We start from the raw sequence: 25,372 nt of genomic DNA, 5'->3' as shown, positions 1-25,372 counted from the left end.
TAATTTTTATATGGAATTTGTTCGGATCCGGGATCCAACAATACACTTGAATGTCTCCATAGCAGTCCCGATCCTGAAATTTGTACAAGGGACAATGAAAATGAAAGCTACGTAATACTGTTCATTATCACACGACACCTTTTCAATAAAGCAAAAGCGAGTTATTCTACATTGATATGGGCGATTTTATTTTTTTTTTGAAATCTGTCACATAAAAATGATTCACAATCACATTTCCTGTCATTTGCACCGGCTTGAAAACTTGGGTATTGAGTACATTTTTGTGAAATCCTTTTTTACCATCTGTTCATATGATTTCATATGATAAAAAACAATCATTTTACATACAAAGTATGAAATTAAAAAAATATATATGAATCTTTATATCTAAATAAATTTCACTAACATATTAAATTTACACACTGCTTTTCATAGATTAAAAAATTAGTATAAAATTGAGGTCAGTGTACCAGAAAGAACTCATTGAATTGATAATTAAGTTTTAAAGATTAGTATTACTGTATGTACAAGCACTGATCATGGAAGCACACATAAAGGTCATGAAAGCTCACGAGTTGGTTTAATTTTCTTGGATGTCATTTCAGAATGGAATATTGCATTTTAATGCGCTGTATTTATAATTATGTCACCTTTGACATCATGCCTGTTGGTTGCTGGAAGGCAAAAATGCCACATAAGCATCTCGTTCAGGTTTTTAAAATCCACATAATGTAACACCATTTTTTTCAAACTGAACTCTATCTCAAGTGATGTATACATTGAAGAGTGGATTTGCTTTTTCCTGGCAAAAGTGGGCATCAAATGACTGCATCACATGACATGCAATTTGATAAACAAGGGTCACATGGTCTATGCAAAAGGAAATTGTCACATGTTACAATAACTTGGCAAATTCATCCCTGTAATATCTCTTAAAATTTCTTTTAAAATTTTCAAAGCTAAAGGTGTCCTTGCATTTACATTGATATTTCAGAAAATTCAATTTGCAATGGAGACAATTATTTCTGTTCATAAAATAATAGCTTCAAGTAATCATTGCTAAAAATGTTTACACATGTATTAATCTTTACAATGTTACTATTGTCACACAATACATTGGCCCTTTTTTTTAATTATTTTGAAAAATGATAGCCATATCAGACAAAATACAAACATTGGACTTGATTGTTACACAGATTCCCTGAAACAGAAATTTAAAATTAACATTAAAACTACTGGACCTCAGTGTTCTATTTTGTGGTGAGGAAAGTTGCTCATTAAACATCATACAAACATTTTGCACTGAGATTCTGTGATTGGTTGCTCATTTGAATTTTGGCTACACAATGCTATTTTTAACAAAACAATGCAGTTATCAACATTAAGGAATTCACAGAAATGCTCATAGGAGTTGCCATTTAAAAAGAACAATTTAATCTTCAGCCCCAATGCTTCTGTCAAAAAAACAAAAAAAACCCAACATTCATTCTAGGACCTACAAATCTAAAAATGGAGGTAAAACGATCATTGAGGCCGGGTGTGTAAAAAGCATCCCTTCTTGTACTTTTATGGCTTTATCAGATTCACAAATCAGAAACCAGCAAGCTTGATATTTGAGTGGTAAGACGTCTGCAATACATGCAGTAAGCAGGAGGTTGTGCACTGTAGTCCTACATGAGTTAGCATCAAGCTGATATAGTACTATGCTTGTAAACTTATACCAGTGAAACAGCTATTTCAAGATAATTTTGTTGTTGCTCAAAAAATTCCTGCAGATCTCTTCTGTTCTGTTTACCATGGGTAGCAGGGCTGGGGGCACTCACGGAGGAAGGTCTCCAAATAACCAGTGTCCACTTGCATCATGGCTGTGTAGGCTGTTAACTATTGAGAAGGAAGATTTGAGAATATGGTTTAAGATGAAAAGGATGATCGACGAAGCTCTATTTTCAGAAGACAGTTTTCTAAACCTCACCTAACAATGCCAATCTGCGGGATCCTTGCGGTTGTGCACTGGTTGTGCCAAAAATAATACAGAAGGAACATTCTGGATTTTGATATATTCCTGAATTTTCTAAGTACACTCAGAGATCACTTTGTCTCCTGGGGTGAAGTTGACATTTTCTGATTAATGTTTAAACTTTGTAGACTTGTATGAATATGATGTGATAAGACATAAAGCCACTTACCAGATTGAGATTTGGCTTGGTAGACAGAACATTGTAAATGGGTCCAAGCCCCACAGCCTAAAAACAGAAAGAAAAAGGACATCCATGTTATTTCAAGATGATAATGATGTGTGTGCATTAATATGTGGGTTTGAGCCCTGATCGAGGAGCTTGTGTTCTTGAGCAATACACTTTACTACAATTGTCTCTCTCCAATCAGGAGAACAAATGTATACAAGAAAAGATTCTGCTGATCTTGAGCTGTTACATAAAGTTAATTTGATAGCCTTGTAAAGTAAGGGGAATATTTGTCAGCACTGCATTAATAGTTTTATCATTTTTCTGTGGACTGTCCAAAGACGATGATTAAACAGAAATGCTACCAACAATTTAAAAAAAATTGGGGGGGGGGGGGGGAGGGGGTTTGAACGAATTTTTTCCATGCACCTTCTGAGTGGTGTTGGTCATGCACTTGACACCTGAGGTGCGTCGGTCGTCAAAGAAAGGTGGCTTATTCACTGGGTCATAGTTGGTCTGAAGCAGGAACCACTTGCCTTTCTTCGGATCCAGCCTTATCACAAAAAGGAACAAATAACAAAATGGCACAGATACCACAGATCAGAAACGTTATGTTAACTCTACTACAAATCTTGTCTTGGTAACTGTAACTGGGTCTAGACTAGAACAGTCACATATTGACCTTTTTAAAAGCAATTTGACACCATTTAAGTCACTCAAATTTACAACACAAAGGTGCACTCCATGGCACATCACAGCATGCTTATTGGCAAAGCACGTCTTGTCTGGCAGAAAAGCTCCCACTCATCAAAGTTTCCACAGTGATGATCCAATTTAAGTTGTGAGAACTAATTAATATCGTAAAATAATTGTGGTTTTTTGGTACACTTAAGTTGGGCCTGTTGCAACTAAGTGTTCTACTAAAACTCTTTACAGATGGGATCTTGGTCTAGTTGGTGCACAACAAAAACTCATGTCGCCTCAGGCCGACACATCACTTGGATGAAAAAAAAATTGCCATGCCCCTTAAACTTAAAGCAGTCAACGATTTTTGATGACCCCATACCAGAACTTTCACCATGCTACAGACTTTTCTTTTGTTTGTAAACAATGAGTGCCAACAATTGCCTCTTTATGTGAGAAAGAGGCATTTTTTATGAAGTGTTTGGTAGCATTTGTTAGTTATTTTGTATTTTCAACAATCCAATGGTATTTTGGAAACATTAATATTATAATAACTACTGTCTCATTTTGCACCATTTACCTTCATAGTTTGCCAACCAGTGGTTTGGCAAAAAGGTGTAAAGATGAATTTGCAAAGTGAAGAAGCAAAACTTACACTTCAACATAAGCCGGCTTCTTTCTGTCAACAACGATGATAGCGCCCTCACCACTTTTGCTGCCGCCCATTATGATGTAGGCTGGAGACATTACCTTGGCATTGATCACAGTGGTTTTAGCACTTGCATAGCTGCAATTGGAAAATCAATGGTTAATGTCAGGAAAGTTTTGTGGCTTCAAAACCAGTATGCGGATGCAGTGTGTCCCTGCCAATGGAGCTCTTGCAAGTGGTAATGAAGCAGCATGATCAACTGTTCACGTACAAAGTCCATTAACATTCACTTACTCAGTAGCTCCCAGTAGTGTGTCCCTCACAAAGAACCCCATCCACTGCTGTGACCTTTGACCAATGATCCACTGAAGAAGGCCTAAGAATCCGGGGTCAGTGCTTTTGCGTGCATTCATTGTCATGGTAACCACACCCTTTAAGGAGAAAACAAAAAGAAAGCATTCACATTTCACTTAAATCCAGGATTTACCTGGACCCAATGTCATGGCTCTGATTACCGAGGAAATGTGCGCTTACAATCACCGTTCCGTGCAAGTGCACATAAACACTGTATGATGTCCAGTGCTTTCTGAGAACATCCGAGAAACCTGACGACGCAATGCTTTAAACTCCCAGGGCTTACACAATTCCATCACAAGATCTAGATAATCTGAAATGAGCATCAATGGGTTTACCTTCAATTTTATAACACAAAAGAAAACATTGTGCCCAGTGCTGCTGTTCTGTTTACAACATTATTCTTTACCGGCTTGACTCCAGTAAGAACCCCGATGTAACCGGCAAAGTGTACAGCCTTGGCAACCGTTTTCCCGCCTTTTTGGTAGTCGACGTTCACAACGAGTGGCCTGAGCCTCTCTGATACATCCCACTGCTTATTCTTGACATCCCAGCTGAAACAAAAAATCATATGGATTGCCATATATACAAACAGTGTGTGCAAACTGGAATGTAGTCTTGCCGAACCTGAATGGTGTGTGATACAAAATGATTTTTTCGAAAATTAATAGAGCAATACAAATAATGAGGACTTATAAAGTTCCTTGCATGGAAAGCAACCTGGAATGGACATGGCTAGGCTAACCTGATATAGTCAGTCCCTGACCATTGTAATTCACAAGTGACAGTCAGTCAGTCAGTCAGTCAGATTGGTAATTGGTCTAAAGCATTGATGTATGTCAGTTAGTCAAGAACAAAGAGCAAAACAACTTAACCCCTTTGCGACCAGCAGAAGACGAGCTAGAAATACTGACTTACCCAAGAAAGACTCCAAAATCAAGGTTTCTAGAATGAAAGAGAGTTCCTATAACAGAAAAACAACATAATTTGCTTACATATACATTTAACCTGTGCATGAAATATGAAAATTCAAAATTAAATCTTTGTTTACTTGTGACCTTCCTGAATCCTCCAAAATCAATCCTTCTACAGAAATCTAACAGTACATTCTTTATCCTCGAAATGTCAATAAATATCAAAACAAATGTATTTAAAATAAAAGTGGCTGGGCTGTTTCTCCCTCAATCCTGCTGAAATCCTTAACAAAAGTTCTTAGAAGATGTTAGCTAATGGCTACGAGAACGATTTCATTTCTATTCCCATGGCAAACTTTTGCAAATTCAGCCCATGAGGAGATAAGGCCTCAATTTGCTTGGGGGATAAAAGTTTGATGGTCCAAAAAAAAAAGAGTGTTTCTTACCATTGGGAGTTTCAGCAACAATTGAGGTGCAAAATGGATTCACTTCATAGAAGATATTGAACAAAACAATTTGGCCTAAAGAAAATGAAAAGAAACAGGACACTTTAATCTGGTATGATGGAGATTTGAGTCAAGAAGACTTCATGTGAAAAAAATGTTACAAAGTAATTTTTAAGGCATTGTATGATCAGTGGTGTATGACGGATTGCAAGACTTTTCTTGCTTGATTAGTAGTGCAGATTGATTTTTGGCTGGCTAGTTAGAATCTTACATTTTTCAGTTAGGTTTTGTTATTTGCGTGCTGACTTTTCAGTGTTTTTTTAATAGTTTCTGTGTTTTTGCTTTTACTGTATTGTTTTGGTTACCAACAACCCTGAGCCATCACTTAAGCAGTCAGAAGACATACCTACTTTTTTTTAATGGGGTGATATTTGGTCCATATATTGTAAAAGTTGTGAAACAAAGTAATAACCATTACCTAGAGGCACTCCAGATGACTCAGAAATTCCTATGATTTCATCCTGATAAGGTTGTGGAAGGGTGTAGGCAATAGGAGCCTAAAAAAAGAACAAAAATTACCACTATTAAAAATTAAAAAAATCTTTGACAATATGCCAGATATATAGGTGTAAAAAGCCTAGGCTTTACTCAAAATATTTCTGCAAAAAAAAACACACACCCCCCAAAAAGCTGTTTATGCTATTTTTGTACTGGCAAAATCAAGCCAGGGCCCAATTTCATTGAGCTGATAAGCAGAAAATAGTGTTCAGCAAATATAAGTTCATGTCAGCTGAGAACCAGTCATTAACAGTACCAATCACATAACTTTTTGGCTGGTAACCTTTTTTTGCTAAGCAGGTATTTTCTGGGTTTAAAAGTACACCATCACTTACAAAGATATCATCCAGTATGCTGGTAATTTTGGTTTTGTCCTTGATGAAGTTACCAATCAGATCAATGATGTCGTCGATCAAGAACTGAATCTGAAAATCAAAACAAGAATTTGTTGAGATATATAAACCCCCCAAATCTTTATGACCCTTATTTCCCAAGACCTAATTAGGGTAACAAACTCTAAGTAACTGTTTAACCACCCAGACTGATATTTTGTGCGCACTTTGTCTCTCTTCATGATAAAGTCATCATTATCTGATTTTTACTATTTGTTGATTGATTGTCATCATTACCTGATTGATATTTTGTGTGCACTCTCTTGATAACAACTCTATAAATACATGATAAAGTCATCATTATCTGTTTGTTACTATTTGTCAATTGATTGTCATCACTATCTGATGTTAATTTTATACTTTGTTTTGCCTTTTGCAGACAAATTCTTATAAATATGCTCAGTGTTGTCCGAGGGCATGTGAGGAAAAATCCATGGGACTCGAACCCACAACCTCCTGCTTACTTGTGCAGACTGCAGACGTCTTAACCACTTGACCACCGAGCTTGCCGGGGTTGGCTGGCCGGTTCGAGTCTGATGTGGAAGCAGGTTTCGCAACCAAACATATTATATGATGGAATTCGCACCGGGGAGATGTAAATTTAATATTGGGTTCATATCTGATGTGGTTCATTACCTCCTTAGACTTGTTCTTTGCAAGTGGCGCCCATCTGTCCTTGGGGTCAAGGTCAAGGTTCAAGACAAACGTTGACACTTTGGGATCGCTGGGCGGGTATGGCACATCTGTTCTGCAGTTTCTATCAGTGTACTATAAGAAATAAATAAAGTTTGTTAAAAAATATGACCCTACATTTAAAGTCTCCACTGGCTTTTTTCATGACCAAAAAGCTATGATATGCAAAGTATCATTTGATTGTGCAGGGGAGATATTGTGCCCTCTAATGATTGGGCAACTCAAAACTGTTTGACATTTTTTTCTAGGAACCTTCTTGAACATGTTGAATACTCAAATGTTACTGTGTAGAACATGAATGGCACATTCTTCATACTTAAAAATTTACACAGGGCATCAGTAGTACTGACTGGACTCCATCTTCCTCCAAAACGTCCTGGTGGATTTTTGAGGATATGGGATGGTGAGGTTAATAATTTAAATAACAGACAACCTAACTAGACTAGAGGAGGAGGAAATGTTAAGGCTGGGCGGTGGGGTGGTGGAGTGGAGAAAGTGGTGGATACAAAGTGACTTTTTGTCATAAAGGCAATTGTTTAAATGTGCAAAATCTACTTTTCTGTGATTATCTGATGTTTGCATGATTGACTGATGCTTGTGTAATCGACCATGTCAATGCGATCAAATGATTTGGGCAAATGATAATGATGCATAATATATACTAACTTCAGTGAGATTGCCAGGGTACAACGATTTACGAACCATGCCCACGTCAGTCCCACATGTTGCCAAGCGCCAGAGAAACTAACTTGCATTTAGTTGCATATGTTGCATTTGCGGCATGGATTTGATAGTCGCACTGGGCATGACAACACTGACAGGAATGACAATGAGTGACAGACATCAACTTCTATACTCACAGGATAGATATCTTGGCAGAACGAAGGAACCAATAACACAACTGCTAGAACACCTAACGGAGCCAAATATCTTGCCAGCATATTCACTTTCTCCCACTTTCACTTCTATTAGAGACTTTTGATGGCTAACTTCATGCAAAGGCAGCAGGTCTGGTTGGAGACTGATTAAAATGTCCAGTTAGGAAATGTCTATCTATGGTGGACTTGATGGACAACCAGAACAAAAATAAATGAAACTAAAGAGGATTTTACAAAGGATCATGTAACGGTCACTCCCCAGAAAGAAATATAGAAAAGTAAATTGTGGAAATGAACACCTTATAGGCAAAAACATATACATTCACAGTCTAAGAAAATAAAAGGAAGGGATGTTTCATAGGGTCAAATTGAACTTGATGACAATACATTACATAAGAGCTTAGGAGAGTCCAGCGTGGTATGAAAGGAGCTGTAATATTAAAGGGGGGGGGGGTGGAGGGGGAGGGGTCAGTACGCACCAACTTACTACCCATTCCAAAAACTTTTGTTCTTCATTTCCCAAGAATTAATTTCCAATGCATTCCGTGTTCCATCTCCCTAGCTGCCATTTTGTTTTAGGAGATGGGAGGGGTTACAAAACTTATACCTAAAAAACTGGAAGTGGGGGTATTGGTTAAATGGTGAAACGTATTCATCATGCATATGCAAGCCTAGTACTAAACCGACAAAGAAAGAAACACAAAGTAAGTTAAACCATGGTTGATTCCTCCATGCCATGGTTAAACAAAACAATATACTGACCTCATAGTCATAATTGACAAAAATTCAAGCAAGCTCAGGGGCGGATCATAGCTTTCAGGAAAAGGGGGGGTGTTTGGGTGATATGAATAAATTGACAAGGGAAGGCACGCCTTGCTAAGGGGGGGGGGGCCCTCAGTTTTACATTAGTCAGCGGCTGAAGGGTAACCCCCCCCCCCCCCCCCCCCCGATCGATCCGCTACCACCTGGCTACTGACTGTCTGGAAGCTTTGGCTGTGCTGCATACATCTTGTGTGCTCCCGACCTCAATTTAGCGTGACAAAACAATCTTGTCTGCTATACATTTGGGGGGGGGGATTCAGTTCCCAGTGTGCATCTAACGTACTAAAAGTAAAACTTTAGGTTCTATTGTCACTTACTTGTGTAGCACTAGCAATTGATGAGAAACTATTGAGGTCAAGACATGAGGCAAAAGGCGAGATTTAATCCCAAACTCTTTCGCAAGCAGCTGCAGAGACAAGGCAGGCTGGTCTAGCTTGTAACATCAGCCTAGCGAGTAGCGGTGTCACGCCCCAACTATCGCATCGGTCCCAACTATAGTTGGGCCTGTCCCAACTATAGTTGGGCCTGTCCCAACTGTAGTTCCACAGTTGGGCTGGCCCAACTATAGTTGGGCCTGTCCCAACTATAGTTGGGACGGTCCCAACTGTAAGTTCCACTGTTGGGCTGGCCCATCTATAGTTGGGCCACTCCGATCTTTTTATTTTGCGGTGTCCCAACTATAGTTTACATTGATGTACAACTGTAAAACGTTCCCTACAGCAGCTCTGATACACGTCTGACTTTACTGGGGACCACTGAAATTAGTTATTGATGGGGCGAATCTATAGTTGGGCCACTCCAATCTTTATTTTGCGGTCCCAACTATAGTGTACATTGTTGTACGATTATAAAACATTCCCTACAACTCTAATACACATCTGACTTTACTAGGGACCAATGAAATTATCTATGGGTGGGGACCATCTGTAGTTGGGCCACCGCAATATTTTTATTTGGCGGTCCCAACTATAGTTTACATTGATGTACGACGACTATAAAACATTCCCTACAGCTCTGTTACATACTGTCCGACTTTACTTGGGACCTTTGACATTAGCTATGGGTGGGGCCCATCTATAGTTGGCCGGCCATGGCAATCTTTGAATTTTGCAAAATGTTGCTGGACAATCAACCCAGCAGCTGGACAACTCATCCAACTAGGCAGTACCACGTGACCGGCCAGCCTTGCGGCATGCATGCACGACGAATACACGGTGCCAGCGCCGCGGAACATTTAATCCAACAAGATCTATCAAGCATGAAGTATCGGCGCAACTCCAGTCCTAACTATAGTTGGGCCGACCCAACTGCCGCACTATAGTTGGGACAGTCCCAACTATAGTTGGGACCGATGCGATAGTTGGGGCGTGACAGCGGTGCACGTACCGGATCGGATCACACACACCGTTCACGTTCTGCACGAAAAGCGCGAAATGTCCTAGTCGAAGATCGATCACGTGGTGATGATCATGTGACTCCACAATAACATCACCTGATCTCGCGGCATGCCAATTGTATTTAAAATACAAATGTAAAATACGCCAGTGACGGCGAACACATTTAATTTATGTAGTTTCTTCTTCTTCGTTTTCATTGATGAATTTGTGCGCTCTCTGCCTCCCTACCTAGCCTCCGCATTGCTCTCACATTATTAAGACCAGGCAACTACCGTCGATCGCCACTAAACCTCGGCCGCCTTTTGTTTACAAATATATTACCATTTTTTTTTAAATCAAGAAAGCTCCAGAGTTAAACTCTGGAGCTTTCTTGATTTAAAAAAAAATGGTCTTACATTTTACAGTCCTGCATCTTTATGACGTATCAAAGCTAATTCAAAAAGAATTTGATTTTGAATGTAGCCACCACTTTTTGTTAGGTACTGATACCGCGAGAAGTTTTAAAAAAAGATCAATTCAATTCAATTCAATTCACTTTATTTTCCACATAAAAAGACAAAGTGTTAAATGTATACAAAATATGTGGATCACATCCCACAATGATGCCACACAGTCGCTGCAATTCTTCAATAAAAGGAAGTATATTGATACATTGATGACTGTATACATTTGACCATGCAAAGTTTCAGTCCGGCTGACTGGATGCGTCCTTCTGTAGGTATTGGTAGGTCACAATCAATCACTGAACACACAATCCAGGTTGAATTATTTTTTGGGTAAACAAAATAATCCAAAATTACTACAACAATCAACAGTTGTTTCACTATGCCAATATTCGGAGGACACCTTTCTCCTTAAAGCAAAAGAGACTTATTTTTGATTTAATATAATAAATTGCATTTGGAAATAAATCGGCCACTTTTAAAATGATTCACAGAAATAAATCCTGCAGAGTTAGACACAATGTGCTGTGGTGAACTATGGTTATATACTTTATTGTCAATCACAAATAAATTAACATCTTGTTAACAATATTGTACAATTTCAAATACAATGTAATTACATATGATAAAACAACGTTGAAATTTACATCCAATGTATGAAATTAAAAAGAAAAGGAATCTCTCTACTATTGCAAAATTTATTACAAATTAATTTTCACATTTTATAAAAAGAGTATAAAATTGAGGTCAGTGGGTCAGAAACAACTTTTCTGAAATCTACATTAAGGTTCAAAGGCTGATCCAACTCCACATAAATGTAGAAAAATTGCATGGAAGTACTGATCAGCAATCTTATCATCATATCATCTTATCAAGTACTAAAAGTTTCAAATTATGTTTCACCTTCTTGGATGTAATTACATAATTTGTTGTTGACAGTATAGACTATGGTGTGGATTTGCTTTTTTTCACAGGGAAGAATCACATGCTCTATATTATAGGAATCTGTCATCCGCAATTAAATTAATTTGACGAAATTCATCCTTGCAATTTCTTTTAAAATTTTCCATTCAAATTCAGAGCAAAAATTGTGTATAATTTCACCTGGCAACACAATTGCATTTAATTAACAAAACATTCTATCAAATGTTTGCAACACTTCATCATAAACCTAAAGGCTTGTGTTACCAGAGACAAGAAAAATGTATGTTCTAACAATTCAGAAATACAAAGGGCATATGATCATTGCTAATAATTGCTAAACAAAATGTTATTCATCTATATACTAATTGCACAATTGACTGGGTTTCTTTATAATTTTGAAAAGTGAGAGGCACGTCAACTTAACCGTGATCCCAATTTGCAATTTCCCAAGATTGCAGCATTGCTAATGTTGCTAGCATAATGATCCCTGGCTACATGTCATATAGGGGTTTATGGCTACTGACTAGCTAGCTCAGTTGATAGAGGTTCAAACCCTGCTTCTGTCAATTTCTTTGTTCAACTTAATTACTATTAAATTAAACCTTGTAAATTCTCCTTTGTGATTAATTTGATGACTTAATTTTTCAAAGCTGCAACGGACCAAAAAGAAATCTTTGTTTCAAACTCTGTTTGCAACAACAAAATAAAGTTCGTTCAAGAAATCCAAAACTGTACTATTGAGGTATGTGGAAAATATAGTCCGACTCGGGCAAGTTCACTGGTTGAGTGGTTAGGACGTCTGCAGTAGTAAGCAAGAGGTCATGGGTTCTAATACCACTAAAGCAAGCTTGAGAATTTTTTCTCTTAATCTCTCAGACAGCACCGAGTATACAGTGATTGTAAAAATTATGCCGGTGAAACTCATTAATGTTATTGATAGTAAGATTTTATAGTTCACAAGAAGCCTGTAGATCTCAAATTACAGTCTTGTTTACCATGGGTAGCAGGGCTGGGGGCACTCACGGATGAAGGTGTCCAGATAGCCAGTGTCCACTTGCATCATGGCTGTGTAGGCCGTTAACTGGGGAGAGAAAAGATTGGAAAATATTGGTGATATGACCCTTGATGTAATAAATGCCCACACAATGGGAAAAGGACAATGTCTGGAGCTCTATTTTCTGGAGACAGTTTTTAACCTCCTCTCCCAATGCCCCTCCCTACTGGTTATTCACCTTGTTCCCAAAAGCTGCATTATCTACATAGAAACTGTGGTCTATTTGATAAATAGAAACTGGAAACTTTCCACATTTTGAGATACTACTTAATTCTCCAAGTCACAGGATTATTGTTGTCTCTTAATGTGTTTAATAGTTTATGATTAATGTTTGACTTTGTACACTTGTATAAAAAATGATAGAAATAGAGTCGCTCACCAGGTTGAGATTTGGCTTGGTAGACAGAACATTGTATAACGGCCCAAACCCAACAGCCTGAAAGGAAAAAAGTACACAAATGTCATTCAATTGTTTCCAGTTCAGAGTGCCATACTGCGAATGCTTCCGACTAGTGTGCAGCAATACATGTAAGAGTTAAACCCTGATCATGCAGCTTGTGTTCTTGAACAAAACCCTTTACTGTAATCACCTCTCTCTGCCATAAAGTATAAATGGATTCCCAAAAAATTACAAAACCGATTATGCCGATCTCAAATTGCTTCATAAAATTGAAGAAGGGAAAAGATTGTAAAATGCTCTGAAGCACTTGCGCAAAACCGTTAACAAGTACCACATTATGCACAGAATGTCCAAAGTTGATTGTTTGTTTGTTTAATCAATGGTAAATTTCATATTCTTTTGAAAGAAACAGTTACAAAAAGACGTGAAGGGCCTGCTTATCAGTCAGTCAGTAACCGACCAACGCATCAATGCATCAATGCCCAGATGAGCTTTTTTTCACCAGTGGAAATTAAGATGAGCCAACTTCCATCATTTGGTTTGGACAAAGATACCTTCTGAGTGGTGTTGGTCATGCACCTGACACCTGATGTACGTCGGTCGTCAAAGAAAGGTGGCTTATCCACTGGGTCATAGTTGGTCTGAAGCACGAACCACTTGCCTTTCTTTGGATCCAGCCTAAAAAACACAATAAGGATAAATGCACAAATGTCCCTCAGGTCAGCATCAGATACACAATCAATTTTTATTTAATTTTTTTTGGGAATGAAGGGGGGGGGGGGAGAGGGGTACTGGACTTCATCTGACACTGAGCAAAGGGAAAGGAAAGGGGTAGGCATTGCTTAAAAAGCAGTCAACCTCACTCCTCTTCTGTTTTTTTATTATTAACAAAAAGGGAAATGACACTTTTTTGAGAGGGGGGGGGGCTGGGTCATGACCCCGTTGTCCCCTCCCCTGGAGCCGCCAGTGCCTCAGGTGTACACAATTCCATGCATAACACAGCATTATAAATATGTAATACTTACTCTTCAACATAAGCCGGCTTCTCTCTGTCAGTGACGATGATAGCGCCCTCACCACTTTTGTTGCCGCCCAATATGATGTACCCCGGAGACATGATTTTAGCATTTATTACTTTGGTTTTGGTACTTGCATAACTGAAATTGGAAAAGCAATACATAGGTTATTTTTTTCAACTGAGGCTACATTTAATAACAATGTTACAAACTTATGTTGGTGAAGGGCGAAGTGAAATAATCACATTCACTTACTCAGTAGCTTCCACCAGTGTGTCCCTCATGAAGAACCCCATCCACTGCTCTGACCTTTGACCCAGAATCCACTCAAAAATGCCCACAAATCCACCGTCGATGTTGTAGCGTTCATTCATTGTCATGGTAATCACACCCTTCAGAAAGAATACAAACAATTGTTCTGATAACCTTCAGGGATAAAATGGGCCAATGTCATGGCTCTGTGCTTATGACAACCATTATACGCTAATAGTGCTAGAGCAGACAAGCATTGCGTACTCTGTGTACTTTTTTGACAAAAGTTCACAATCTACTTTGGTGAAGTGTAAAACGAAACCAACATTTAAACTTGACATCTCCGTAGTGCAAAAGAATATATTAGATTCAAACTGGCACTCTGACTCTGCCAAGCTTGGTGGTCAAGTGGTGAGACATCTGCACTAGTAAACGGAGGTAAGTTGTGGGTTCGAGTCACACCCGAGCAAGCTTTTTGAATATTTCTCAATATTTCTCACATTTAGTATTCTATAACATCTGAGAAAGCCAAACCCTGAAATATCCATCTCCGCAGTACAACAGAAAAAGTTCCACTGCAAGTTCCAGATTTTCAGTTTAACAAAGAATATTGTGCAAATTGCTACTGTTATGTAAAATTTGATTTTGTCTTTACCGGCTTGATTCCAGTGAGGACCCCGACATAACCAACAAAATGAACAGCCTTGGCAACTGTTTTCCCGCCTTTCTGGTAGTCGACGTTCACAACGAGCGGCCTTAGCCTCTCTGTCAATTCCCACTTCTTATTCTTGACATCCCAGCTGAAATGACAAATTGTATACGTTGCCCTGATAATACCGAGTGTTCCAAACCAGAAAATCAACTCCGTGCATGAATGACACATGATGCTCCATGTAAGACACATTGCATGCATGCAATGATTTGAGTGCTCAATGAAAGAAGTGCACACAGTTAAGTTCCATGAGTGAGCACACACGTAAACCCTGGTAGACAATGGCAATGTGTTAAAAGTTCATGCCAAACTCTAAGCACCCCCCCCCCATAAAAGTAAATAAATAAATGAATAGATGGAATTACTATAAATTTAAAAATACCAACTTACCCCAGAAAGAGTCCAAAATCTAGGTTCCTAGAATGGTAGAGGGTTCCTAAAAGAGAACAATTAATATGATTTGCTAATATCTTAATATGCATAATAATAGCTGACTAGGCAGTACCCCTTCAATCCTACAAAATACTTTGAAAAAAACACCTTCATGGTACTGGTAGCTATTTAAAAGATGACAGGGTTTCTCACAGATAACTTTTGTTCACAGAGCTTTTGACAATGTCTGTACTGTTGTCTCTTAGTTTGTAAATTCCACACATTATGTGGATCTAGATCTATAAGATAGGTCTAGGTCTGATGGTTTAAAGAAAAAACGTTATTGTTTTTACCATTGGGAGTTTCAGCCACAATTGAGGTGCACACTGTAAACACTTCGTAGAAGATATTGTACAGAACAATTTGGCCTAGGAAAAAGAAAGAAAATACTTATTTTCCAACAATATTGTACAATGGAGTGTAGAGTGGGCATCTGCAATAGATAATTTAATAATGTTAAATAGATAATCTTTTACTTTGCCATTCGCCAAAGTACTTTTACAGCAGTCCAATCAGTGCTGTCTGAAAAGCTTGTGAGCATTTTTTTTTTAATGAGATTAGGTGTGGGTGTGGCTCGAACCCTGGACCTCTAGTTTACTAGTGCAGATGACTGAACCACTGGAGCATTGGTATTGCTGTCTTCAACTTTTAGTTCAAATCTGATACAACAGCTGCTACACTGTCTGCAAGATTCTCTCATTAAAAATATAACCAAATATAAGTTTCAAATGTTACCTAGAGGCACTCCAGATGCATCAGAAATTCCTATCATTTCATCTTGATAAGGTTGGGGAAGGGTGTAGACCAGAGGACCCTGGAGAAGATTACCACAAACGGGGAAAAAAGTCACTAAGACATCTTCAAAATTATGTTACCAAAAAAAGAAAACTCATCTAGGTTTTGAAAGGAAAATCCAAACATTCAGATCAGGTACAGAGTTTTGAAGAACTCTTGTTTATGTTTATTGTTTTGGTACCATTTTTTTTACCTTATTTAGAAAATGCTCTGGGTATACAGCACAGAACATTGAGAAAAGTGACCACTAAATAATTAAATTACTTTAACAGCAGAAAATAGTGTTTAGCAAATTTATGTATGTGTCAGACGAGAACCAGCCACTAAACGGTATACACAATGCATGACGTTCAGGTTGGTAATTAACCTATGTTTGCTAAGCAGATAGTTTCTATGCTTAGCTGCTTCCTAGCCACGTGTCTGTTCGACAGGAATGTCAGCGAAGGTCCATGGTCACAATATATACTAACTTACCAGGAGTGTATCCAGATCGTTGACAATCTTGGTTTTGTTCTTGAAGAAGGCACCCACCAAATTGATGATGTCACCAATCATAGCTTTCAACTGAAAATTAACAAAGGACAGAACTTAGCTCCTTTGACACTAATTTTACACAAAGTGGGGTCTAATTTGGGCATATTCATCTTCCATGTCACTTCCAATTCTGACAAACTCCTGACTGTTTGACCTCAAGATTAAATCATTTTGTGAACACTTTGTACCTTTTGATGAAGATGATCTATAAAAACACAAACTATGAACTAATGCATCTGCATCTTCCACTTCACTTCCAGTTTTGGACAAACACTGCATGATCAATATTGTTTTCTATAGGTCAACAAATTGTTTAACCCTGAAGTTCAAACTTTTTGCAGGGGTTGAGATTGGGGAGAAATGAAAAATGCACAGGATAATCGGCAGAGTCTTTGAGCGTCGTAGAGGGCCCCAGAGCAATGTACAATGAAGGGTCTATGGTATATGTTTGTGTTGACCTAAAGGCACCCCTTTAGGTACAGAGAACTTTATAGTAAAATATCACAAATTCAAGATTTCAAAACGATTTTTTAAAACTCCTGAAATCAGGAAAATGTCTGGCAAATCTGGCCCTGTTTCTGTGAGTACTTTGTACCTTTTGATGAAGATGTTTTTACACAGACTATGGACTAATGAAGCATCTTCAATGTCCATGTCACTTCCAGTCTGGAGCAAATTTTACACAGTTCATATATTTTTAAGGTCAACAAACTCATGTGTCATGGCAAATAACCCTAAGGTTCAATCCTGTTGTAAGTACTTGTCCCTTCACTCACTTAGATAACAATTGTATAAATTTACGAAATATTCATCATTATCTGATTTTTACTATTTGTTGATTGATTGCCATCACTATCTGATGTTGTTCATCACCTCATTGGTCTTGTTTTTCATGAGCGGCGCCCATCTGTCCTTTGGGTTCAGGTCAAGGTTCAAGACAAATGTTGACACTTTGGGGTCATTGGGCGGGTATGGCACATCTGTCCTGCAGTTTCTATCAGTGTACTGTAAGAAAAAGAAATTAAATTCTGTAAACATGCATGTGGAAGGTCTAAAAAATTTACCTGTAATACCCAGGACATTTCTGCTATAATTTGTAAAAGCACCAGTTAATCTGATGTCCCTTCAAGGTAATCACAAAGTTGTGTGGTTGGTTGATTGGTTGATCATTGCACATGCCCGTTCCTTTACGATCAACTGATCATACAGCATGGAACTGGCACGATCAACCGAAATTGTTAACTTTAAAATGTACCCGTGCAATATCAACCAATATGCGCGTGATCACAGGCATGACAGGATGCTTGCATGAATAACTGATGCTTGCACAATCAGCTGATGCTTGCGAGATCGAGGGATGGTCACGCAAATTACAGATCGTGTGTAATATTCCATAGGCCTGCCCTAGTGCAAATGACGAATCAAATGTTCACACCAAACAGTTAATCGTCTCGAGTTGTTTTGACTTATGGACCGTACCAAAAAGTTTTGATTTTTATTATCGAAAAGGTATGGGAATAAATATGTGCTTTGGCAGATATTAAAGTTTAAACACTATGTTTAATTTAAGACCGGTCAACTGTATCCTTTGTACAAACAGACTAGGATACTACACAAAATGATAGGTTTCATTGAACATTAGGCCTATCCTAAATTTTGCAATTTCACCACACTTCACAATGACAATCACACAATTTTCATTATTTTCAACATGTTGGAAATGATACTCACAGGATAAGCATCTTGACAGAGCGAAGGCACAAGTAAAACAACTGCCAGGACACCTAGCGGTGCCAAAATTCTTGCCAGCATATTCGCTTTGTTTCTTTTTCACTTGTAAAATTGTATTTTTGAGAAATTTTGATCACAAATGCCTGACACACCATCCACTGTTGATGGTGCACTTGTTGCAAAGACAGCAGTCTGGATCCAGTGCGCGAATGCACGTTCTGTGTTTACTGAAGGGTCAGTTTCCAGATCAAAACCAACTCACATGACAGGACCACGTGACAGAGAGTTCAGGGACAGTAGACTTGTTAAGTCCAACTTTTTAACAATTTACATTTAAAATTGGGTTATTATTTTTCATTTTCAAAAATCGTTCATCATATATAATCACACATGATAGGAAACCAATGTTCGTGTGGTTTTGTGCATAAAAAATATAGTAACATTGTAAAATGGACAAGTGACTGAAAAAAATATTCACACGAGTTGATATCAAACTAGTTTTATGAAAAAAATATATATATTTACTTATTGTTTTAGTTATTTCTTAATGTATAAAACAAAAGGACACTTAAAATAAACGACACATTAACTCGCAAACACAATGAAAACTAATTGCCATGAATAAATTCAATCAATATCCATTTTTTTTTTATTCAGCAAATTGGTCGAACTTAAAAAGGGAGTCACGTGCCCCCCCCCCCCCCCCCCCCGCAGAGATCTGTCCCCCCAGGTGCCCCCCCCCCTTTAAAATCTTGAATTGCACACAAACAAGTTGAACAAACAGTTGAACAAATACTTACTGAAAGCAGTTTTTCAAAAAGCTAAAATAAAAGCACTGCAAAATATCTCAGCAATACTATGGACAATAGTAACTCTTCAAAAACAATTTATGTAATATGCACCATTTAGCAATTGATCTCCAACATCTCCCAAAAAAGAATTAAAAACAATCATCTGATGCCAAATTCCAAAATTCCTTGTTCTTCATTACAGCACTTATAGCCCCCAGTGTATAGCAAAGGATAGTGAAATTTATAACATAAATACTTAAAGTGTTATTTTTCACATTAATGTTTAATAAAGAAATGCGATTCAACATTGAAACGAAAAAAAACCAAACATATTATGCAGGTGAATCTCAGTAAGTTTTCACTGAATAATTGTATATTACACTTAAAAATACATGACATTATACAAGAAAGAAAGTTGACACAAGACTAAAAAATGAACTTTAAAAAGGAAGAACATATTTCTTCTCAAATCAAGTACAAGTCATTGCATCTCAAGTCACGTCACAAGCTAATAAAGTAAACACAGACAAACGGGACTGCTTTGTCATTTTCTGTAACTTGTGACCTAATTTGTGATTGAATTGTTATCTGATTTGTGATTGATTTATGATGAACTGGACTACAAATTTGGTTTTAATATCAAAAGCCTGTGGCACAACCAGGTTGTTCCCAAAATGAGTAAAAATTGGCATTCAACTGATGCAAAATGTTTGCACTGTTACAACACTTATTCAGATATGGCTCCTGTATAGTTTTTTGGGCGCGATTTATTCATCAAACTTTACAGATAACTTAATGAAATAAAAAACCCAATCCGTATTTAGCAGGGTGTGCCTGGTTCTGGCATGGGGTATCAAATGTTATAATTTACAACACAACAAAATGGAAGAACAATTATGCAGCATGTGCTATGTCAATCCTGCAAAGAAATTTTCATGTTTCCCCTTGGCGTTAAAGTGCCTGAATTTGTTCTTGGGTTCGGCTTTTGCCTGGGGGTCCACCTCCTTCTTCAAGAGATGTGAGACATTCCAGAATTTGATTTTCTGGTCATGGGAGCAGCTGATGAGGACATTCTTGTCTGGTGTGACTGCCAGAGACTCGATTGGGAAGTCGTCATGGTCACCGACCACACCCAGGAACCGGTTGGGTAGGATACTCACAGCTCTGGTTACAAATAGAAACCAATTGTTTATTTTGGGAAAGGGTCAATGTAATATCTTTAGACTGTCTGTAATCCTTCTGTGTGCTGTCTGCAGACACACTGTGAGATATCTGTAAGCAGTCCGCAAAGTGTCTGCAGACTTTCTGCGAATTGTCTGCAGACTGTCTGCAGATTGTCTGAAGAATTTCTGCAAACAGTCTACAGACTGACTGCAGACTATTTGCAGACTGTTTGCAGACTGTTGGAAGACTATCAACAGACTATCAACAGACTGTCAGCAGACTGTCTGTGGACTACTTGCAGACTATTTGCAGACTGTTGGAAGACTATCAACAGACTATCAACAGACTGTCAGCAGACTGTCTGTGGACTACTTGCAGACTATTTGCAGACTGTTGGAAGACTATCAACAGACTATCAACAGACTGTCAGCAGACTGTCTGTGGACTACTTGCAGACTATTTGCAGACTGTTGGAAGACTATCAACAGACTATCAACAGACTATCAACAGACTGTCAGCAGACTGTCTGTGGACTACTTGCAGACTATTTGCAGACTGTTGGAAGACTATCAACAGACTATCAACAGACTATCAACAGACTGTCAGCAGACTGTCTGTGGACTATCTGCAGACTGTTTGCAGACTATATGTGGACTGTCTGCATACTGTATTTTGACTGTCCAAAGAGTGTTTGTAGACTTTCCACAGACGGTTTGACAGCTCCAAAACTTAAGAAAGTGAACATATGCACACACAAAAAATGAATCTGACAAGTGTTTGTCCTCTACCTTATCATCCCATCCATGCTACCCGTGCAGACTATGCTGTCAGTCAGCGCAACGCAAGCATCCACTGACTGGGGGTGCCCGGGGAACCGGTCGCTCAGATCCCCAAACTCATTCCAGTTGTACATGTTGAGGGCGCCGTCACTCACACCACAGATGATTTTCTTGCCATCCTGAGTGCGTGTAAGACACAGAAATGTGAGGAATGGGGGACTAATTGGCGCCAATTTCTCGGATCTGCTAACCACAGAACTGTGCTAAGCATCAAATTAAAACTTGCTTAACAATCAAAGGGGACATTTCATGGAATTTCTAAGCATAAGAATTTGCTTTAAAATATTGGCTCAGCAAAAATTAGTTACCAGCCAAACTTTATTTAAATTTATACTGCTTATGAGTAGTTGCTAGCTGGTTTTTGGCTTAGCAAGAATATATGCTAAGTAATCTTTTGTGTCAACAAGCTCCATTAAACTGATTAATAAGCCCCATGTTATCAGCCACAAATGGCTTGAACCATTTTGCATCAAGCGAGACAAAACGGCTGTTACTTCGACCATCAATATAGAGCTTTGAGAAAATGGTCTATGAAATTAGAAACCTTGTCAAGCTGGATATTCATGACAAAATGTGCAAAATTCAAACATTCTAGTAGTGATTTTGAGTACTGATTAACAAAAAAACCAGCACAAAAGCAGCATACCTTGACTATTGTAATGGTCATCATTTCATTCTGGACATTCTCCGACTGCATTACAAATTTCCTGCGGCGGATGTTAAAAGTTGACATTGTGCCATCTCCACTGAAAACACAAAAACAGCAAAGCTGGTAAAACTACCGACCTCTTTGGTAGAGGAAAGAATTATCCAGCTGTTATTGAGGTTAGAGGAAGCTTAAGTGTTCAAGATTAGGTCATATGCAGACATCTAACTTTTTTTTAGCTACTAAGATGTTTACAACTTGCCAAAATATATGATTTACCTGCTGGCTACTATGATGCGCTTGGCCTTATCAATGGCCATATCACTGATGTAATCTTCGTTCTCCTTTACTTCCATGATGGCATGCTTCTTCCTGAGATCCCAAACCTGTAGGTAAAACGAAGAGCAAGAGAATGTGCCTCAACTGTTTGGCAGGCAAGCCTGGCAGGCAAGAAACTGAATACTTTTAGGGTGGATATTCTAGAACCTTTTTGCAATCAATATGTGGTTTTCAACTATTCAACTTGCATTTATTGCAATCCTACATTACAAAATGTGCTCTAGTTGAGCCTATCACAAGTCAATCACAAGTAAATCATCAGTCATCCAGTCCTAAGTCAAATCACAAACTATTCAAACCAACTGTGAAAAAGGCACTTCGTGGCAACTGTTCAACCTTTGTGAGCTGTTTTCAAATGAACTTGTGATTTACTTGTGATCAGGCTTGCGATGGACTAGTGATGGATTCAACTATACTGCCCACAGCCAGGTATTCCATGTTTTGTACAAAAGCTCACAGTTATCTAAGGTTAGATCTGATAATTTCTGGCAGAATAAGTGAAAACTCTTAATCTTTTTTCATTACTAACTAGCACGATACAACAAAACAATAGTTAAATACTGTGATGTGAGACATGACATTTTTTTTTAACCAAAGGGGGGGGGGGAGGAAACTGTGTGCAAAGAACAGACCATGTCTTACATCACAGCAGTCAACAACTGTTAAATGTACAATGTCTTACTTTAAATTGCCCATCGTCATCAGCTGTTGCAATAAGGTTCTCATCTGCTACTAGCAGACAGTACAGCGGGCTGCTGTGCGCCTTGAGAAACTGTTGGGATGTGTGTCCGGTGGTGACGTCAAAAACCCTTAATGACTTGTCTCTGGATATCGTGTACAGAGCTAGGAGGTAAAGGATTGTAATGAATATTTAACCATTCTTGTTTCTGGGTACTTTTGCTAGAAATGTTGTAGTCTTCAAGACTGAACTTGGATATATTCCTCTAATACAGCCACTCTCTGTCAAGCACGGTAAAGCAGCCACCACGATGCAGAGGTCATCAACAAGAAGAATTAAATCTAGTCGCAGGAACTTGGACAGCGCTACCCAGGAAATTCCAAACATACCTCTTTGGCACTGTATTGAAACTACTGCATGCGCTTGAGGTAATAGCATGCTCAGAATTAATTCGCTTGTCAGGGATAGGCTGTTTTGGGAGAATAAAATCCAATGCCAGTCTTAAACGAAGACTAGGACTGTTGATAAATCCTGCAAATCCATTATTGTGCATGAAGCAAGTGAATATTTCTGTATAATTTAACTTTAAGTCTTGGGATGCCATTGCTGTCAGAGATATTTTGTTATCAGAGATGGGTTTTTTTTGGGGGGGGGGAATGCACTGTATCCTGCACTTTTCCAAGCAAAAGGTCTAGCTTAAAGAAAGACCCAATTATAAAAATAGGTTTATCTCCTTCACACTCATTTGTCACACACTAATGCTCAGGGCCAAATAGAATCAGATATGTGCTTTTCCAAGTAAAAAGCACATGGACATTTTTAATCATTTAAATTCTTATGATGTTGGTCTTTGTTAGATTGTCTGATCAATGGCATTCACTTACTTTTCCCATCTTCTGAGAATGCCACTCCTCGGCAGGCCTTCTGGTGTGCAGACAGGGACATGATCTCTTCATTGGGTGTCTCAGTGGAGTAGGAAAAACTGTCCAAACAAACAAAACTGAGATAATTCCAAGCAGTTCTTTTGCTTAAAGAAGTCACCTTTAATAGGCAATAACTGATAGGATTTCAAATTAAATTCTGGGCGATGCCAGTCTCCATTTTGAGGTTTACATTTATTTTAGAGGTCACAAAGGGCATGCAGTATGATCAAAATGTGCTGTCCAAGATGGAAAGTTATGTTGGGCATAATTGCTTAATCACACAGAAATGTGATTGTGCAATCAGTCAACACGTCCAAATTCTCAACCTTATTCCCATTAAAAAAAAAAGGAGAATGAATGATGAGAATGAAAAGTGAATGACTGTTGGCAGCAAGATCGACTAAAGACAGTGATAGTGCAGCGCCATCGACCAGAAAGGTGCAAATGCATTTTCTGTGCAATCCAATCATGGAAATATTCAAATATTTTTGTCAGAGTCCTTACAGTTTGACTGTGCCATCCATCATAGCTGCTGCCAGTATCTTGTCACTAGGATGACAGCTCAGCCTTGTCACCATGTCATCACATGTGATGGTTTTGGGTTTTGGTACCTGCTGATATTGATAAATGAAAATACATGTACAAAAATAAAATATTTGGCCAAATATGCTTTTTTAGTTGTGTGCTAAGTCTATGCAGAGTTGGGTGCATTTTCAAAGTGTTTCTAACAAAATTGGCAATGTTTCTCAGTCTGAAATTCACGTCTTTTCAACATTTTTGCAATGACTGAGATAATAATATATGAGGAAAGAAGTGGTGTCAGGATGCAACATTCTTTCCCTCTACTACTTACTAGTCCTCTTCAATACATGGACATCACTATTTTTTCCTTGCAATGACCTATCACTCAGCCATTCCATCAGAAAGCGATAACAATTAACAAACATTTCCTAAAGAGTCAAATTTAGCAGGGAAAATATTGAAGCATTTTATCTGAGAAAACTTCTTTCTTTTCAGACCAGTCTCATAGGGTTTTTGCACAGGGGGTCAAGCGATGTCCAGGTATGGAATTGTGGAAATATACGGACGTATACGGACATCCATATACAGACGTCTAATGACACCCTGTTTATAAACCCTATATGTGCTATGAGATGGGTCTAAAAAATTATGTGTTTTCTCACTAGTAAATGCTTCAATATTTTCCCTGCTAAATTTCACTTTTTAATTTTAGGATATGTTACTGAACTTATTTACCGCTTTCTCTTTCTGATGGCTAATATAGTAATAATACCTCACTGCAGGGAAAAAGTAGTGGCGTACGTATGGAATTCTTTCTGGAATTGTTCCCTGATTCGTCCCCCCCCCCGCCCTTCCCCCGCCCCCCCCCCCCCCAAAAAAACCCTGATTAGTGAGTGTCAAAAAGTAAAACAAATATAGGATTCCTCTGCTTCGTTGCTACCGTTTCGTCGCATTCTGCATCTTCTTCTTCTTCCACTTCTTCCTCTTCACTGTCTGACTCTTCTTCGTCATCACTGTCAGATAAATCGCTAGCTTTATCAAATTCTGCGCTAGTTTCATCCTTCACATTGCCCGTCGTGGAGGTCGCCATGTTTGCTGTAAGGACAGATTGCGGATCAAACCCAATTAAAGACAAAGCCAAACTCCGATGATCAAAAACAGTAGAGGGCAGTAGACTTCACGACCATAAAATTTAAAACCGCAAAT

General features: G+C 38.4%; 3 protein-coding genes across 5 annotated transcripts; all 3 read right to left on the bottom strand.

Moving 5' to 3' along the window:
• Window positions 1-200: 200 nt before the first annotated feature.
• LOC119727651 (acid ceramidase-like) lies at window positions 201-9,036 on the bottom strand. Of its 2 annotated transcripts, none has more exons than XM_038199636.1 (13): window positions 8,891-9,036; window positions 7,734-7,936; window positions 6,817-6,948; window positions 6,124-6,213; window positions 5,709-5,787; window positions 5,231-5,305; window positions 4,789-4,834; window positions 4,280-4,424; window positions 3,811-3,947; window positions 3,523-3,654; window positions 2,613-2,736; window positions 2,187-2,243; window positions 201-1,881 (listed from the first exon to the last, which is right to left on the bottom strand). In XM_038199636.1, exons 2-13 carry the CDS (start codon window positions 7,812-7,814, stop codon window positions 1,792-1,794), a joined length of 1,188 nt encoding a protein of 395 aa, XP_038055564.1. In that variant the 5' UTR covers window positions 7,815-7,936; window positions 8,891-9,036; the 3' UTR covers window positions 201-1,791. The 2 variants fall into 2 exon arrangements, with proteins under 2 accessions (XP_038055564.1, XP_038055563.1); XM_038199635.1 differs by having other exon boundaries at window positions 7,734-7,894.
• Window positions 9,037-10,936: 1,900 nt separating this feature from the next.
• On the bottom strand, window positions 10,937-18,446 carry LOC119727650 (acid ceramidase-like). The gene is made up of 12 exons (XM_038199634.1): window positions 18,264-18,446; window positions 17,406-17,537; window positions 16,473-16,562; window positions 15,939-16,017; window positions 15,497-15,571; window positions 15,162-15,207; window positions 14,715-14,859; window positions 14,063-14,199; window positions 13,817-13,948; window positions 13,346-13,469; window positions 12,771-12,827; window positions 10,937-12,418 (listed from the first exon to the last, which is right to left on the bottom strand). Exons 1-12 carry the CDS (start codon window positions 18,342-18,344, stop codon window positions 12,329-12,331), a joined length of 1,188 nt encoding a protein of 395 aa, XP_038055562.1. The 5' UTR covers window positions 18,345-18,446; the 3' UTR covers window positions 10,937-12,328.
• Window positions 18,447-19,280: 834 nt separating this feature from the next.
• Window positions 19,281-25,316, bottom strand: LOC119727482 (WD repeat-containing protein 55-like). Of its 2 annotated transcripts, none has more exons than XM_038199371.1 (8): window positions 25,107-25,316; window positions 24,149-24,258; window positions 23,606-23,703; window positions 22,725-22,885; window positions 21,983-22,089; window positions 21,704-21,803; window positions 21,007-21,176; window positions 19,281-20,218 (listed from the first exon to the last, which is right to left on the bottom strand). In XM_038199371.1, exons 1-8 carry the CDS (start codon window positions 25,254-25,256, stop codon window positions 19,963-19,965), a joined length of 1,152 nt encoding a protein of 383 aa, XP_038055299.1. In that variant the 5' UTR covers window positions 25,257-25,316; the 3' UTR covers window positions 19,281-19,962. The 2 variants fall into 2 exon arrangements, with proteins under 2 accessions (XP_038055299.1, XP_038055300.1); XM_038199372.1 differs by having other exon boundaries at window positions 24,149-24,255; window positions 25,107-25,309.
• Between the last annotated feature and the right edge of the window lie 56 nt (window positions 25,317-25,372).

This window comes from Patiria miniata, unplaced genomic scaffold (genome assembly GCF_015706575.1).
Source record: "Patiria miniata isolate m_02_andy unplaced genomic scaffold, ASM1570657v1 HiC_scaffold_20, whole genome shotgun sequence".
Lineage (NCBI taxonomy): Eukaryota > Metazoa > Echinodermata > Asteroidea > Valvatida > Asterinidae > Patiria > Patiria miniata.
Note: the sequence above shows the minus strand (reverse complement) of the source record. Positions and strands in the feature narration are given on the sequence as shown.